This window comes from Polypterus senegalus, chromosome 4 (assembly GCF_016835505.1).
Source record: "Polypterus senegalus isolate Bchr_013 chromosome 4, ASM1683550v1, whole genome shotgun sequence".
NCBI classification, from domain to species: Eukaryota; Metazoa; Chordata; class Cladistia; order Polypteriformes; family Polypteridae; genus Polypterus; species Polypterus senegalus.
The window spans coordinates 98,876,741-98,894,000 of NC_053157.1; the positions used below are offsets into that span (position 1 = coordinate 98,876,741).

General features: G+C 37.9%; 1 protein-coding gene across 6 annotated transcripts in view; it reads left to right on the forward strand.

Annotated features, from left to right (window-relative positions):
* Window positions 1-17,260, forward strand: part of ints10 (integrator complex subunit 10) — a 266,775-nt gene that overhangs the window by 42,623 nt on the left and 206,892 nt on the right. For 3 of the 6 annotated variants that reach the window (XM_039751082.1, XM_039751084.1, XM_039751087.1), the window contains 4 exons: window positions 529-668; window positions 3,431-3,512; window positions 6,089-6,175; window positions 6,517-6,657. In XM_039751082.1, the coding sequence (XP_039607016.1) occupies window positions 529-668; window positions 3,431-3,512; window positions 6,089-6,175; window positions 6,517-6,657 (450 nt within the window). The remainder of the gene's footprint in view (window positions 1-528; window positions 669-3,430; window positions 3,513-6,088; window positions 6,176-6,516; window positions 6,658-17,260) is intronic. The other 3 variants (XM_039751086.1, XM_039751088.1, XM_039751083.1) reach the window with 2 other exon arrangements.

A 17,260-nucleotide genomic window follows, 5' to 3' on the forward strand; every position in this document is an offset into this window, starting at 1 on the left:
ACATGAGTTTATATGAAAAACTGCAAGGAATTATTCAAATTATAATATTTCATAAGAAGGTTCATCATTTTTTTTTTTCCTATAAGAAAATTTTTGGAAGCACCTATTTTTTAGTAATTTGATAATCTCACGTTACAGTTAATATTTTTTATTTATTTGATTATTCGGTGATTAAAAGATCAGATTATTTTTGGCAATTGTCAAAAGCAGGTTTATTAGTATTTTAATGGCTATACAGTTTCTTTTTGTATGATTTATGTTTTGTTTCATCCAGGTTTTATAAGAAATCTCCGATATAGCTTACCGTATTCTATAGTTTTTCCAGACTAGTCTTATCAGAAATTAATACAGCCTGTTCTTTCTACTTAGGTAAGGCAATTCAATCATTGTGAAACTAGAAGGGGCTTGTAAGAATGTTTGAATTTTTAGTGTTTGAGAAATATAATTAAACCACCAGAGATGCAGTGTAACAGTAATACGTTAGCTCTGTGCATCCTGCTGCTTTAATCTAGTATAATTCTTCTGCAGATTTATTTGAAACTCTTCCGGGAAGAGTGCAGTGCGAAATGTTGCTTAAAGCCACAGAACAGTGTTTTAATACTTTGGAGAAAGCTGAAATGCTACTGCTATTGCTTAGACGTTTTCCTGATTCTGTGGTCCAGCATGGGGTAAGTAGAAATTTCTTGCATTAAGTTCTTAAGTTTAAATATATTTATTTATTTATTTGCCATCTTCTTGGGAAACTCAATCTGAGCATGTAATAGCATCAGTTCTATTCATGGTTGGGTCCTGAAACTCCTGTAGTTGGATTTAAATGTTTCTGCTGATAAAAGACTGGGTAAATACAAAAGTTCAACAGAAATGTATGGCACAAGGCAACATGTGTATACTTGAAGTTTGCAACTGGCAGATTGGGGGAAAAGAAAAACACATTTTCTTGCCAAATTTCAGCATTTTCTTACACCAGACTTACTATGCAAAATTATGGTGTTTATCATATGTTTTTGCACATTTCTTCAAAGCTGAGGCATTTTATTTTTGATTGCTTCACTTGTATCACTCTTAAGTGCAAAAGACAGCCTTCTGCTTTTGACAACACATTTCTTCAGAGTGTATTTGGACAGCCATTTTCTTCTCAGTTAATATCCTCCTGGAGCTGTAGCTATACTGACTCTTGAGCTGCAAGGAGCTGATTTTTTTTTCCCCGCTTTTCTGTCTGCTTATGAACTTTTGGTGCCTGGCAATTTGCTTTGCTGTGCTTGAAGGTTTAAACTAGGGATGCCACAAGTAATTGATGTCATTTATAATAAGTTTGCTATTGATTAGATGCATTTTATGTATCATGTAACACTTAATTAATCAAAGTAATGTTATTTATATACTGAGTTACGGCAGAGATGAAAGATGTGAATAGGGTGAAGGGTCAAAGACCAAAGAACTCAAAAGTGTGGAGTGATTTGAAATTATTATCTGGAAAGAAGTCTGTGTCTTACAAAATCTTTTAAAAAAAAAAAAAAAAAGATCGAAAACAAAGCATAACAGAGTAACAATACATTCAGTGGCCAGATATATAAATCCTATGTGTTTAATTTTATATTTTTCATGTCTGCCCAGTTGGGACTGCATGGTCTTTTGGCCTTGAAACCCCTGCAGAGTTTGTATTTTTTCTCCAGCCGTTTTTTTTTTTTTGTTGTTGTTTTTGTCCTCCTGGCCATTCAACCTTAACTTCTTCTTTGTTATATGCTGTATAATATTATGGCCTAATCTTGTTTGTTTGTTTTATATTAGCTTACTTTTATTTCATTTTGTAAAGCAATTTGAACTACATTATTTGTATGAAAACATGCTGTATAATTAAATGATGTTGTTGTTTTTTGTGGTACACTCATACTTTATACTAACAATTTCAATTTAGTTTTATTGATAGACTTAAATACTTTGTAAGACTATTATTAGGCTCAATATGCATGTCCCATTTTATACATTTCAGTAAAGGTTTATTGGTGATTGAACTAGAAACTAGAAAAAGTTGCACTTTGGCACAACTACATATATATTTATGGTCATGCTGTTGTTTACAGTTAAGGGATAAAATCTTTCAGCATAAGCCTTCAAATGCAATAACTTGCTCCTTAATAGTATTGTTGTTCTATACCCTTTGCCATCTAAGAAAGAAATAATCACAGAAAGTTAACTGTGCCAAATAGTGGTTTAAAAGGCAACATGAAGTAAATATTTTCTCATTTACAGCATGGCGATTTTTCATCTTTTTATCTTTTATAGTGCTAAGTTTTGAGTGTGGATGGGATTCCTGAAAACAATGTAAATAATCAACAAATTCAAAAAAGACATGATTAAAGTACTTGCCACTTTTTTGTCTGTTTCACTTTGTTTTTAACAAAACAGTTTATTGTTGTTCTTTATTAGCTCTTCCCCTGCATCAGGATATGAGAAAAGCATCTCCAGTTGAAAACTGCATGATTGATAGTCTGTCAAATGTATTTTTCACTCTTACATGCGAAAAATTACACATAAATGTTTACAGTAAAAATTATAATGCCATTAATAACAGTTATTGATAAGACTATGAAGTTTAGATTGCCTAGAAACATGATGGCTCAAAAATTAGTATTTAGTGTATTTGATCCAGCAATTAGAACATAACTAGTATATCATTGAGCAGTCACAACACAAATATTGCTAACATACTTAGTACATAAATCAAGTGAAATCAGTTGTGATAATGTTCATTCTTGTATGCAAATCTACATATTAAAATCTTTACCTATCTCTAGTAATGTTTTCTTCTTTTACTGTCGCTTCATCATTTTCCATATCATCATTGTGTGGCATGGAACACACAACTATAATAGTACAGAAGCTTTCAGGTGAAAATCTTAGTTGATCAATGATATGTTTAGGCATCAAAAGCACATCTTCAAGATTGCTGGTGAATGCTCCAAAACACAAAGCATCCACTTCGATGTGATTGTATACCTCTCTTGAGCTATGGTTTGAAGATTCAGGGCTAAATTTAGCATGAGTACATGAAGAGAATACCTGCTAGCACCTAAAACAAGATTGATATAATTCAAAATAAACACATCAACACAGTTAATAGCAGTTATAATCTTAACTTAATTTTCATGTTTCATGTGTCTTGCCTACCCTTGTTTGCATTTGATTCTCTGCAATGGGTTTTGGAAGTAAGTGTTGTGCCTGGTAAGCACATGCTACAAACTTTGCAGGTATTTGCCTCTTAAGGATTTGAGAATGAGATTTAGTGCAGCTCTACCCTGACAGGGTGTTCTGTGAATTTTCTTGTAATGTATTATTAATTAACACTTTTATACAGTGGAGTAAACAATGTACTGAGCATTAAGATGCCTTTGGGAAGCTCACTCCAGATAATTTGTTCCTGTTTTTGTAGGTTAGTCTTGGAGAGACGCTGCTTGAAGCTGAAAACATTGAAGATCAGGAGACACCTGTTAATTGCTTTAGGAAATTATTTGGTAAGTATAAACCTATTTCCTTTCGTATTTATTTCTGTGTTATGTGTTTGTTTAACTAATAAAAATGATTAAATGTTGCATCTCTAGATTTGATAATTTTTTAAAGGAATATAACAGTTGTACATTACATAAATGTTATTCTACTTTTCCTTATTGTTATAATAAGGTTTTGCAACGATAATGCTTTAATGGAAGTGAAAAACACTTTCTCATTGCATAATAATATATATTTTAAGAAATTAAAATATTGTTAAGTGATTTTTTTAAAATGTACACGGAAACAAATTTATTATAAATTAAGTGTGGACAAATTTGTTGGTACCCTTACACCTCATTGAAAAAGTGCTTAAATGAAAAGCAGTTGTCCCATGTATACCTGCATGCCATTGATATGCCACTGAGTAAAGTAAAGGAGTGTGAAAAGAGGCTGCTTCTGTTAGGGGTTTCCACAGCAGTTCATCTCTTTCCACATCTGCCTGTCTTCGGCATCTTGCTCTGTTACACCCAACACCTGCATGTCCTCCCTCACTATATCCGTAAAACTTCTCTTAGGCCTTCCTCTTTTCTTCATGCCTGGCAGCTGTATCCTTAACATCCTTCTCCCGATATACCCAGGATCTCTCCTCTGCACTTGTCCAAACAAATGCAATCTTGCCTCTCTGACATTGTCTTCCAACCTAAGCTGAGCCTTTAATGTACTCATTTCTAATCCTATCCATCCTCGTCACACCCAGTGCAAATCTTAGCATCTTTAACTCTGCTACCTCCACCTCTTTCTCCTGCTTTCTGGTCAGTGCCACCATCTCCAACCCATATAACATAGCTGGTCTCACTGCCGTCCTGTAAACCTCCACTTTTACTCTTGCTGATAACTGTCTGTCACCAATTATTCCTGACACTCTTCTCAACCCATTCCACCCTGCCTGCTCTCTCTTTTTCACTTCTCTTTCACAATCCCTGTTACTTGTACTGTTGATCCCAAGTATTTAAACGCCTCTATCTTCACCAACTCTACTCCCTGTATTCTCACCATTCCACTGACCTCCCTCTCATTTACACACATGTATTCTGTCTTGTTCCTACTGACCTTCATTCCTCTATACTCTAGAGCATATCTGCACCTCCCCAGGGTCTCCTCAACCTGCTTCCTACTCTCGATACAGATCACAATGTCATCAACAAACATCGTAGTCCACAGGGACTCCTGTCTAATGTCCTCTGCCATCCTGTTCATCAGCATTGCAAATAAGAAAGGGCTCAGAGCCAGTCCCTGATATAATCCCACTACCACGCTGAATGCATCTGTCACTCCTACTGCAGTCCTCACCACTATCACACTTCCCTCATACATATCCCGTACAACTCTTGCATACTTCTCTACCACTCTCGACTTCCTCATACAATACCACAGATCCTCTCAAGGCACCCTGTCATAGGCTTTCTCTGGGTCCACAAAGTCACAATACAACTCCTTCTGGCCTTCTCTATACTTCTCCATCAACACCAAAAGAGCAAACATTGCATCTGTGGTGCTGTTTCTTGGCATGAAACCATACTGCTGCTCATTAATCATCACCTCCCTTCTTAACCTAGCTTCCAGTACTCTTTCCCATAACTTCATCCTGCGGTTCATCAATTTTATCCCCCTGTAGATACTACAGCTATACATTTCCCCCTTTTTCTTAAAATTCATTACCAGTACCCTTCTTCTCCATTCATCAGGCATCCTCTTACTTTCAAAGATTATATTAAACAATCTGGTTAAAAACTTAACTGCCGTCTTTCCTAAACACCTCCATGCTTCCACAGGTATGTCATCTGGACCAACGGTCTTTCCATTCTTCATCCTTTTCATAGCTGTGCTTAGTTCCTTCTTGCTAATCTGTTGCACTTCATGATTCACTATCTTCACATCATCCAACTTTCTCTCATTCTCTTCATTCATCTGCCTCTCAAAGTATTCTTTCCATCTGTTGCACATTTTTCCCGCTTGGTCTCTCTGTCTGGCCAATCGGTACAGGTCCTTTTCTCCCTCCTTAGTGTCCAACCTCACATACAACTCATTATATGCCTTTTCTTTAGCCTTTGCCACCTCTCTTTTCACCTTTCACCTTATCTCCTTGTACTCTTGTCTACATTATGCATCTCTCTGACTATCCCACTTCTTCTTCGCCATCCTCTTCATCTGTATACTCTCCTGTACTTCACCAGCCCAATTTCCACCAGCATCCTGTTGGCTAACAGTACTGGTGGCGGCCGTTATTAACCTGGGCCTTGACCAATTGTTTATGGAAATTTGTATTGTTGTCCGCATATTGTATATATGTATATTATATATGTATGTGTGTGTGTGTGCCCATGTACTGTATATACATATTTATGTGTGTATATAATTGTATGTGAATGATGTACTAGGTATACTTTTTTTTTATTTGAAGTGTGTGTTTCAGTTTTTGGTATCATAGCACACTTGCACTCTTTTTATCCATGTTGAGGCTCTGCGTAATAACACCTTTACTTCCTCCATAATGGTCTGATTTTGTGTCTCATCTTCCCACTGTGTGTTTCTGGGACAGCAGAAGGGATTGTAAGCCTGGCACAAAATTCTGTACATTACCTATACCTCTTGGATAAGGAATCAAACAGGCACCACACCTACCAGGGTAACCAACTATTTAATTTATTACTGTCCTAGAAACATTACTGGTCTCTCAAAGCAAGCTACCTCCATCCAACATATACTATGTTTACTGTACAATTTCATGTTGTCATACTGTTGTAATGTATTTATTTTTTATTTACTGTTTTATTTTACTTTTGTTACATCTATGTTAGGAACACCAGGGCATTTTCTTACCAAGTGTTGCCTGGAAATAAAAGTCATGCATTATGTTCAGTTTTTTCAATTTGTAATTTGTCTTAAACTTGTTTTAAGAAGATGTGTTTCTTTTCTACTGCAGCTATTACTTTTGGTTTAAAATTTTTTTTTTGTTTTTTTTTTAAGTTTGTGATGTTTTGCCACTTATTATCAACAATCTGGAGATGTGTTTGCCTTCGAATTTATTGCTCAAGTACCTTCACAAATCAGCTGAATTTTACATTGCCTATGTTAGCAAAGCAGCAGTTGCTGAAAGCCAGCACCAAGGTACGTGAAATGGAAGTTTTTACCTGTCTTATCTATTACCTGTTACAACAAACTAGTGTTGAATGGACAGTATAATTTTGACTATGGTCAAATTTAATGTTTTTTTACTCCAAAACTGAATACAGACTGTAGTAACAGAAGAGAGGTGCACTTAATTGGTTTTAAATATTGTAGCAATTGAAATCACTGTTAAGTCTTGGTGAGACGCCTTATGCAGCCCTGAGCTCTTCTTACCCACCAACTCTGCTGTTGTCACCTAAGCTCCCCCCACCCCATTAAGGCAGTGAAGACGCCTTTTCTATTTTGTCTCCCACTTTAATGTCAAGGCTCTGAAGCATGTCAGTCATTTCCTCTCTTTTTACCTTCTGTTGAACTTGCATGTGCTACTTCTGTATGCTGCATTGTTTCCTTTTGTACATGCATGCGATGTTCTGCTCCTACTGTGCTGGTATTTCAATCCATTCTCATTGAAACTCTTTAATTGCCTGACAGCTTGGTCATTAAAATATAACCTGCTCAAAAAATTAAAGGGGCTATTTGGCAACACAGTCCATTTTGCTGAAATTTCATTGCAGCAGCTCAAACTCTTACTCAGTAGTTTGTATGGCCCCCAAATGCTTGTGTGCATGCCTGACAACATTGGGGCATGCTGCTAATGAGACAACGAATGGTGTCCTGGGGGATCTCCTCCCAGATCTGGACCAGGGCATCACTGAGCCCCTGGACAGAGGTGCAGCCTGGCATTGTCAAATGGACCAAAACATATTGTCCCAGAGGTGTTCTATTGGATTTATTTCAGGTGAGCGTGGGGGCCAGTCAATGGTATCAATTCCTTCATCCTCCAGGAACTGCCTGCATCCTCTCGACACATGAGGTTGGGCATTGTTGTGCACCAGGAGGAACCCAGGACTCACTGCACCAGCATAGTGTCTGACAGTGGGTCGAAGGACTTCATTTTGATACCTAATGGCAGTCAAGGTGCCATTGTCTAGCCTGTAGAGGTCTGTGTGTCCCTCCATGGCTATGCCTCCCCAGACCATTACTGGCCCCCAAAGCAGTCATTCTGAATGATGTTAAAGGCAGCATAACGTTATCCATGGCTTCTCCAGACCCTTTCAGGTCTGGCACATGTGCTCAGGGTGAACCAGGTCTCATCTGTGAAAAGCACAGGGCGCCAGTGTTGGACCTGCCAATTCTGGTATTCAATGGCAAATGCCAGTCGAGCTCCATGGTGCCGGCAGTGAGCATAGGGCACACTGGAGTACAGTGGGATGCAAAAGTTTTGGCAACCTTGTTAATAGTCATTATTTTCCTGTATAAATCATTGGTTGTTACGATAAAAAATGTCAGTTAAATATATCATATAGGAGACACACACAGTGATATTTGAGAAGTGAAATGAAGTTTATTGGATTTACAGAAAGTGTGCCAAAATTGTTCAAACAAAATCAGGCAGGTGCATAAATTTGGGCACCACAAAAAAGAAATGAAATCAATATTTAGTAGATCCGCCGTTTGCAGAAATTACAGGCTCTAAATGCTTCCTGTAGGTTCCAATGAGAGTCTGGATTGTGGTTTAAGGTATTTTGGACCATTCCTTTTTACAAAACATCTCTAGTTCATTCAGGTTTGATGGCTTCCGAGCATGGACAGCTCTCTTTAACTCACACCACAGATTTTCAATTATATTCAGGTCTGGGGACTGAGATGGCCATTCCAGAACATTGTACTTGTTCCTCTGCATGAATGCCTTAGTGGATTTTGAGCAGTGTTTCGGGTCGTTGTCTTGTTGGAAGATCCAGCCCCGGCGCAGCTTCAGCTTTGTCACTGATTCCTGGACATTGGTCTCCAGAATCTGCTGATACTGAGTGGAATCCAATGCGTCCCTCAACTTTGACAAGATTCCCAGTCCCTGCACTGGCCACACAGCCCCACAGCATGATGGAACCACCACCATTTTTACTGTAGGTAGCAGGTGTTTTTCTTGGAATGCTGTGTTCTTTTCCTCCATGCATAACGCCCCTTGTTATGCCCAAATAACTCAATTTTAGTTTCATCAGTCCACAGCACCTTATTCCAAAATGAAGCTGGCTTGTCCAAATGTGCTTGAGCATACCTCAAGCAGCTCTGTTTGTGCTGTGGGCGGACAAAAGGCTACCTCTGCATCAATCTCGCATACAGCATCTTGTGTAAAGTGCGCCGAATGGTTGAACTATGCACAGTGACTCCATCTGCTGCAAGATGATGTTATAGGCCTTTGGTGCTGGTCTGTGGGTTGACTCTGACTGTTCTCACCATTCGTTGCTTCTGTCTATCCGAAATCTTTCTTAGTCTGCCACTTCAAGCCTTAACTTGAACTGAGCCTGTGGTCTTCCATTTCCTCAGTATGTTCCTAACTGTGGAAACAGACAGCTTAAATCTCTGGGACAGCTTTCTGTATCCTTCCCCTAAACCATGATGGTGAACAATCTTTGCCTTCAGGTCATTTGAGAGTTGTTTTGTGACCCCCATGTTGCTACTCTTAAGAGAAAATTAAAGGAGGAGGTAAACTTACAATTGACCCCCTTAAATACTGTTTCTCATTATAGGATTCACCTGTGTATGTAGGTCAGGGGTCACTGAGCTTACCAAGCCCATTTGAGTTCCAATAATTAGTTCTAAAAGTTTTGGAATCAATAAAATGACAACGGTGCCCAAATTTATGCACCTGCCTGATTTTGTTTGAACAATTATTGCACACTTTCTGTAAATCCAATAAACTTCATTTCACTTCTCAAATATCACTGTGTGTGTCTCCTATATGATATATTTAACTGACATTTTTATCGTAACAACCAACGATTTATACAGGAAAATAATGACTATTAACAAGGTTGCCCAAACTTTTGCATCCCACTGTATGTTGGGCCCTCAGGCCACCCTCATGAAATCTGTTTCTGATTGTTTGGTCAGAGACATTCACACTAGTGGCTTGCTGGAGGTCATTTTGTAGGGCTCTGGCAGTGTTCATCCTGTTCCTCCTTGCACAAAGGAGCAGATGCCGGTCCTGCTGATGAGTTAAGGACCTTCTATGGCCCTGTCCAGCTCTCCTAGAGCAACTGCCTGTCTCCTGGAATCTCCTCCATGCCCTTGAGACTGTGCTGGGAGGCACAGCAAACCTTCTGGCAATGGCACGTATTGATGTGTCATCCTAGAAAAGATGAACTACCTGTGCAGCCGCTGTAGAGACGCTTACCGTAGCCAAATGCAAAACTATTAAAAAAACATCCAGAAAAGATGAGGGAAAAATGTCAGTGGCATCCACCTGTTAAACCATTACTGTTTTGGGGGTCGTTTCATTGTTGCTTCTCTAGTGCACCTGTTGTTAATTTCATTCACACCAAAGTAGCTGAAACTGATTAACAACCCCCTCTGTTACTTCAGTGACCAGATCAATATCCCAAAAGTTTCATTGACTTGATGCTATATACTCTGATAAAAAAAGTGTTCCTTTAATTTTTTGAGTAGTATATTTAGTTACTGAAATATTTCAAAATAAAAGTATTTCAAAGAAATTAACAAAATATAAGTGCAACATATTTCCTGAAACACTTTAAACCTAAAATTTAGAACAAAACACACGTCAATATATCCTCAGTAGCTAATAAAAATAATTAGTGAAATGCAAATTGTAACAGTGTGCACAATACATATACTGTTTTGTGCATTAACCCCATTTAGTATGAAATGTTGCAATACACTTTACAGAATTACAATCATTCGGCCTGGACTTGTTTCTGCTTGTATCTGTTCATTAAACAAGGTCTGGAAAGCTTTCTTTGTGAATTTGTGCTATCTGAAAATGCTGCATTTGTTAACCCATTGAAATTCATTAATCTGAAGCTTTTTTTAATGTACATATATTGGGTTGGAAAATGACTGACTAACTAATACAGTTTCACAACTGTCAAGTTCTGAGCACCTGAAATTTAGCAGGATTAGCAAGGGATAAATACTTGGAAGATTCAATGTTTTGCCTCCTGCTAGTGACACAGATGCAGCACCACTGTACGGGTAGATTATTGCCAAAAGTCTGTGTGTGAGCATCATGCATTTTGTAAGCATTTAACTCCATACACAATGCCTGGTTTGTGCTCTCTGTACCTTTTTCAAAATCCACATAAAACAAATTTAGTGACATTTTCAAGTTTTAAGATTGCTACATTTTTGCATAATGCTGATATAGAACCGTTTTAAAAATATGGTAGTAAACTTCAGAACACTACAACAAACACTCAAAATACGTCTTTCATACACAGAATGAGGCAAATTCCTGAGTTAATAACCATTTGATTTTATTTAGACTTTCTTGTTAACCTACCTGAGAGTGTTCTTGTATTTTCCCAGGTCAATTCCATTCATATATAACAATCCTAAGTGAAGGAGGAGAGATCCTGAAAGTTGTGTAAAAGAGTTGTGACCTTCCATATTGTTGTTTTTGTGTGGATAGTTGTTTAGCAGAAGTGATCAAGTTTTGCTTCATTCTTATTACTGTTTTCTCTGCAATATTTACTATGTTAAGTGTGCTGTAATATCAATGGATAGCTGGAGCTATATTACAATATTCAAAGGTTGAATCTTGCCCTGGAAACATTTTAGATAGCTTTAATTGAGCTCAATGTGCTTAATGTGCTCAATACAAGATTTTAAGTTGAATAATTGAGTGTTTTGAGCATATGGAGCTAGATTGTATTATGTGCATGTCTGTCTTCCACTCCTTTTCTGATATGTTAAGTGAAAGTGCCTTTCCCCATTGTGCCCTGGGATTTTTGAAAGGAAGGGACTTTAAAATGCTTTTAAAAAACTTTGAAGATGATATATGACAACAACAACAACAACAACATTTATTTATATAGCACATTTTCATACAAACAGTAGCTCAAAGTGCTTTACATATTAAAGAATAGAAAAATGAAAGACATAATTATAAAAAATAAATCAACATTAACATCGAATAAGAGTAAGGTTCAATGGCCAGGGGACAGAAAAACAAAAACTCCAGGCGGCTGGAGAAAAATAAAATCTGGAGGGATTCCAGACCATGATACCGCCCAGTCCCCTCTGGGCATTCTACCTAACACAAATGAAACAGTCCTCTTTGGATTTAGGGTTCTCACGGAAGGGCTTGATGATGATGATGGTCACGTAGACTTCTTCCTTTTAATCCGTCCATCATTGTTGGAGCATCATGAAGCTTTGAGTAGGTGGAGGTGGCAGGCCACCACCACAAAAAACGGAAAAAGAAACAGAAAAGAGAGTAGGGGTCAGTACCGATTTTAGAGCCACCATGAATAGTTGTTATGATGAATTGAACATACAGAGTATCAGGATTAAGTTAAATTACGATTAAAATGAAGTTATAAAAAGGCCATGTTAGTCTTCAAGACTGATTAATACAGTATTTCTTTTGGAATATAAATAGGTTGAAGGTGAAGAAAATTGGGCATGCTCAGTTTAGTAAAGTTTCTAGCTTGAAACATCTATGTAGAAGTGTCTAAATGTTTTATTCCCAGATATTTTCCAAGCTTTAAACGCTATGTATATTGGTGGAAAAGAGTGGTTATCATGTATAGGTGCAACAGATATGAGCTTTTCTGTCTTACAGTGTTTCCTACATTGGTTCTGTATTCTGAGTCAATGAAGGGCAATTGGATTATAAGTGTATTGACGATAAATTGTATTTACTGGGGCACAGACCAAAGAATATAAAGAAGTACTACAATTCTATTACAGACCAGGCTGGTGTATGTTCATCGATTTGTGTCGATGTCCAGGTATTTATGGCCTGTATATTTACCACCCAATAAAAAAACAATTAAAGTTAGGTAATGCTATGCTCCCTTCTGTTTTATGTTCTTGCAGAGTCTCCCTTTGGGTGCCCAGATGTTTTGAATTCCAAATAAATGAGGTTATGATTGCATATAATTTCTAAATATATATGGGGATTGCATTGTGGACTTTCTGCTTGTGGATTTGTTGATATGAAACCTTATTGGCCTTCTCTTCTTGTTCATAATAATGAAGTCATGATTTAAAGATGAGCTGTTCCATTTGTTTAGTAATCTAGAGGTTAAAATGTAATTGCAAAACCTTTCTTTTCCTATAAAATGCCTCTTTTGGAGACCTGGTGTGTTCTAGATCTATTAATTAATTCTAGATCTCTTAATTAATTCAAATGTTTTTTTGGTTTCCAATTTATTATTGTGAGTAAGATATGAAATGATCCGTACTCTTAAAAATGCCTTCAAAGTTTCCCTGAGTATTCCTGCAGAAACCTCAGGGGATGCATTTGTCTCCAGAAATAATCAGTTTACTTGGATATGAATTCTGTAGTGCTCATCTGCTAATGACAGGGGAGTAACATGCTAGTTATGAGATGACTGTGTATGACATAGTAAGCTAAGCTGCATGATCAAAGGGGCATAGTCGAAGATAACAATAATGTTGTACTTACATGATTTGATAATGGGCAAAAAGCTGTTATCTGTGAAGAAATAATCAATTCTTGAGTAACAATGATGAACTTGTGAGAAGAAGGAATGTACTGTTAAGGTTAGGATTTAAAAACCTCCATGGACTTGCTAAGTTCTGATCCATTGCAAACTGTAATTATTTTTGCATTATTAAGTGTTATTGCCACTGTACCAGAAGACCAATCCAGGTCAGGATTTAAAACACAATTAAAGTTATCTGCCTTTATAATTTTATGAGTGTTCACATTAGGAATAGATGTGAATACATTTTGAATGAAATTTCTGTCATCCACATTAGGGGCATAAATATTTATCAGAATCACTTTAGTATTAAATAAATTGCCCCTCACAATGACATATCACCCTTCACCCTTTTAAATAATTCTGTTGAAGCATGGTTGAAAATCAATGTCTGACTTTCATTGGTTAAATTTCATAGAATTTTTATTTATTATTACTTTTGTCAGATTAAAGTTATTTCTGTGACCATTTTGAGTTTTTCTTTCATTGACTGAAGGGTACCAACAATTTTGTCCACATGTGTATATATACAGACACAGACACATATATATGCATATATATATACATATCTACAAATATATACATATCTACATATATATACACATATATATATATATATACTGCTCACAAAAATTAAAGGAACTCTTTAAAGAAACACATTAGATACATCAGATCTCAATATGAAGTTGGATATCTATACAAATAACGACAGGGCAATGTCTTAGGAACAAAAGGATGCCAAGTCTTTTAATGGAAATAAAAGTTTTCTGCCTACAGAGGGCTGAATTGTGTAGACACCCTAAAATCAGAGTGAAATGAAGATGTGGCAGGCTAGTCCATTTTTTCAAAAACTTAATGTCTGCTACTAAAAATGCTTTTCAGTATCTTGTGTGGCCCCCACGAGCTTGTATGCATGCTTGACAACGTCGGGGCATGCTCCTAATGAGACGACGGATGGTGTCTTGTGGCATTTCCTCCCAGATCTGTATGAGGGCATCCCTGAGCTGTTGTACAGTCTGAGGAGCAACCTGCCGGCGCCTAATGGACCGAAACATAATGTCCCACAGATGTTCTATTGGGTTTAAGTCAGGGGATCGTGAAGGCCATTCAATTGTTTCAATTCCTTCATCCTCCAGGTACTGCCTGCATACTCTTGCCACATGAGGCCGGGCATTGTCGTGCATTAGGAGGAAACCAGGACCTATTGCACCAGCGTAGGGTCTGACAATGGGTTCAAGGATTTCATCTCGATACATTATGGCAGTCAGAGCACCATTTCCTACGCAGTAGATGTCTGTGCGTCCCTCCATGGATATGCCTCCCCAGACCATCACTGACCCACCACCAAACCTGTCATGTTGAACGACGTTGCAGGCATAGACTCTTTCACGTCTATCACAGCTGCTCAGGGTGAACCTGCTCTCGTCTGTAAAAGTACAGGGCGCCAGTGGCGGACTTGCCAATTCTGGTGTTCTTGAGCAAATGCCAGTCGAGCTCCACGGTGCTGGGCAGTGAGCACAGGGCCCACTACAGGACGTCGGGCCCTCAGGCCATCTTCATGAAGTCTGTTCCTGATTGTTTGGGTAGAGACATTCACACCAGTGGCCCTCTGGAGGTCATTCTGTAGGGCACGAGCAGTGCTCCGCCTGTTCCGCCTTGCACAAAGGAGCAGGTATCGGTCCTGCTGATGGGTTGAGGACCTTCTACGGCCCTGTCCAGCTCTCCGAGAATAACAGCCAGTCTCCTGAAATCTCCTCCATGTTCTGGAGATTGTGCTGGGAGACACATTAAACCTTCTTGCTGCAGCACGTGTGGATGTGCCATCCTGGAGAAGTTGGACAACCTGTGCAACTTCTGTAGGGTTAAGGAATCGCCTCATACTGCCAGTAGAGATGATTACTCAAGCCAAAACTAGCACGAGTGGAAAACCAGCCAAAAAAGATCAAGAGGGAGAAACTTGAAATGACCTCCACATGTAAAACCAGTCCTGTTTTGAGGGTTTTCTAATTGTTGCCACTTTAGTGCACCTGTCGTTAAGTCCATGAACACCAATACAGCTGAAAGTGATTAACAATGACCTCAGCTGCTTAACCAACCAGAAAATTATCAGACAGGTTTAATTGATTTCATGTCAGGCCCAATAAAAAAAGTGTTCCTTTAATTTTTGTGAGCAGTGTACATATTTACATATATATATATATACACATATATACATATCTAAATATATATACACATACATACATACGTATGTGTGTATATATATATATATATATATATATATATATATATATATATATATACAGTAATCCCTCCTTGATCGCGGGGTTGCGTTCCAGAACCCCCGATAGGTGAAAAATCATGAGTAGAAACCATATGTTTGTATGGTTATTTTTATATATTTTAAGCCCTTATAAACTCTCCCACCCTGTTAACATTATTAGAGCCCTCTAGACATGAAATAACACCCTTTAGTCAAACGTTTAAACTGTGCTTCATTACAAGACAGAGATTGCAGTTCTTTCTCACAATTAAAAGAATGCAAACATATCTTATCTTCAAAAGAGCGCCGTCAGGAGCAGAGAATGTCAGAGAGGCTGCTAAGAAAAGCAAACAATCAAAAAATCAATACATGCTTTTAAGTATACAGAAGCACCGCGATAAAGCAGCATTTTGTAGAGGAGCGTCCGTGTCCTCTGTGCAAACAGCCCCTCTGCTCACACCCCCTCCGTCAGGCAGAGAGAGTGAGAAAGATAGAGAGAAGCAAACAAGCACAGCGGGAAGCATATCTTATATCATTGAGGAGTTTTAGTTAATATGTAATACATGCTCTGATTGGGTAGCTTCTAAGCCATCCGCCAATAGTGTCCCTTGTATGAAATCAACTGGGCAATCAAACTGAGGAAGCATGTAACTTAAATTAAAAGACCCATTGTCCAGAAAGCGGCGAACCAGTGAAAAATCCATGATATATATTTAGATGTGCTTACATTTAAAATCCATGATAGAGTGAAGCCTTGAAAGCCGAGCGATATAGCGAGGATTACTGTATATATATATATATATATATATATATATATATATATATATATATATATATATATACCTACATATATATACTGTATATAGCAAAATCCCCGCGCTTTGCAGCGACGAAGTACAGCTTTTAAATATTTATTTAGAAGAAAAGAAAACCTTTTTAAACTGAGGAAAAATATACCAAAGGATCTCTTTGTATACCACGTTGTCAGTTCAGTACTTCGGTTGTAATATGACCAAGCTGTGCGAGCTTACTCTTCAGAATGCAACATATAGTTGTCCAGGAGAAATACAATCTTGCCTCAAATCAATGGCAACCTTTTGTAGTGTCTGTCTCTGAGACTTATTAATTGTCATCGCGAAGCAGAGCCTTACTGGAAATTGTAGGCATTTGAATTGAAATGGGAGATCAGAGGGTATAACGGTGATTCGAGGAATACATTCAGAGTGTGGCGCTGTGCTTGTTTTTTTTGTGAAGCTGCCTTTACACAGCTTCTCCGCTGGTTTATAAATGAACGCCATATAAGGCCGTCGTTTCTCCTTGCTTTGCGGTTCTGTACTGTTTTATTGTTCATTTAATACGATTGTTATAGTTATTGTGTAGCTATTTGAGACTTACTTTACTGTTCAGGTACCCATTTCCTTTATTCAATCCGAGGCTTCTCCGCTATTTTTTGTTCATTTATTACGATTATAGTTATTTATTGATTCCCCTCTTTAGTTGACTGCCTGCTCATATAAGGTGCTCCGCTTTTCTTTTGTGAAGTAGCCTTTACACAGCTTCTCCGCTGTTTTATAAATGAACAACATATAAGGCCATCCTTTTTCCTTGCTTCGCCAAGGAAGCAGCCTTTTTATTTAATCCACGGGTTCTCCGCTGTTTTATTGTTCGTTTATTATGATTGTTATAGTTCTCTTTGTATAGCACGTTGTCAGTTCAGCACTCCGGTTGTAATATGACCAAGCTGTGCAATCTTACTCTTCAGAATGCAACGTATAGTTGTCCAGGAGAAAAGCAATCTTGCCTCAAATCA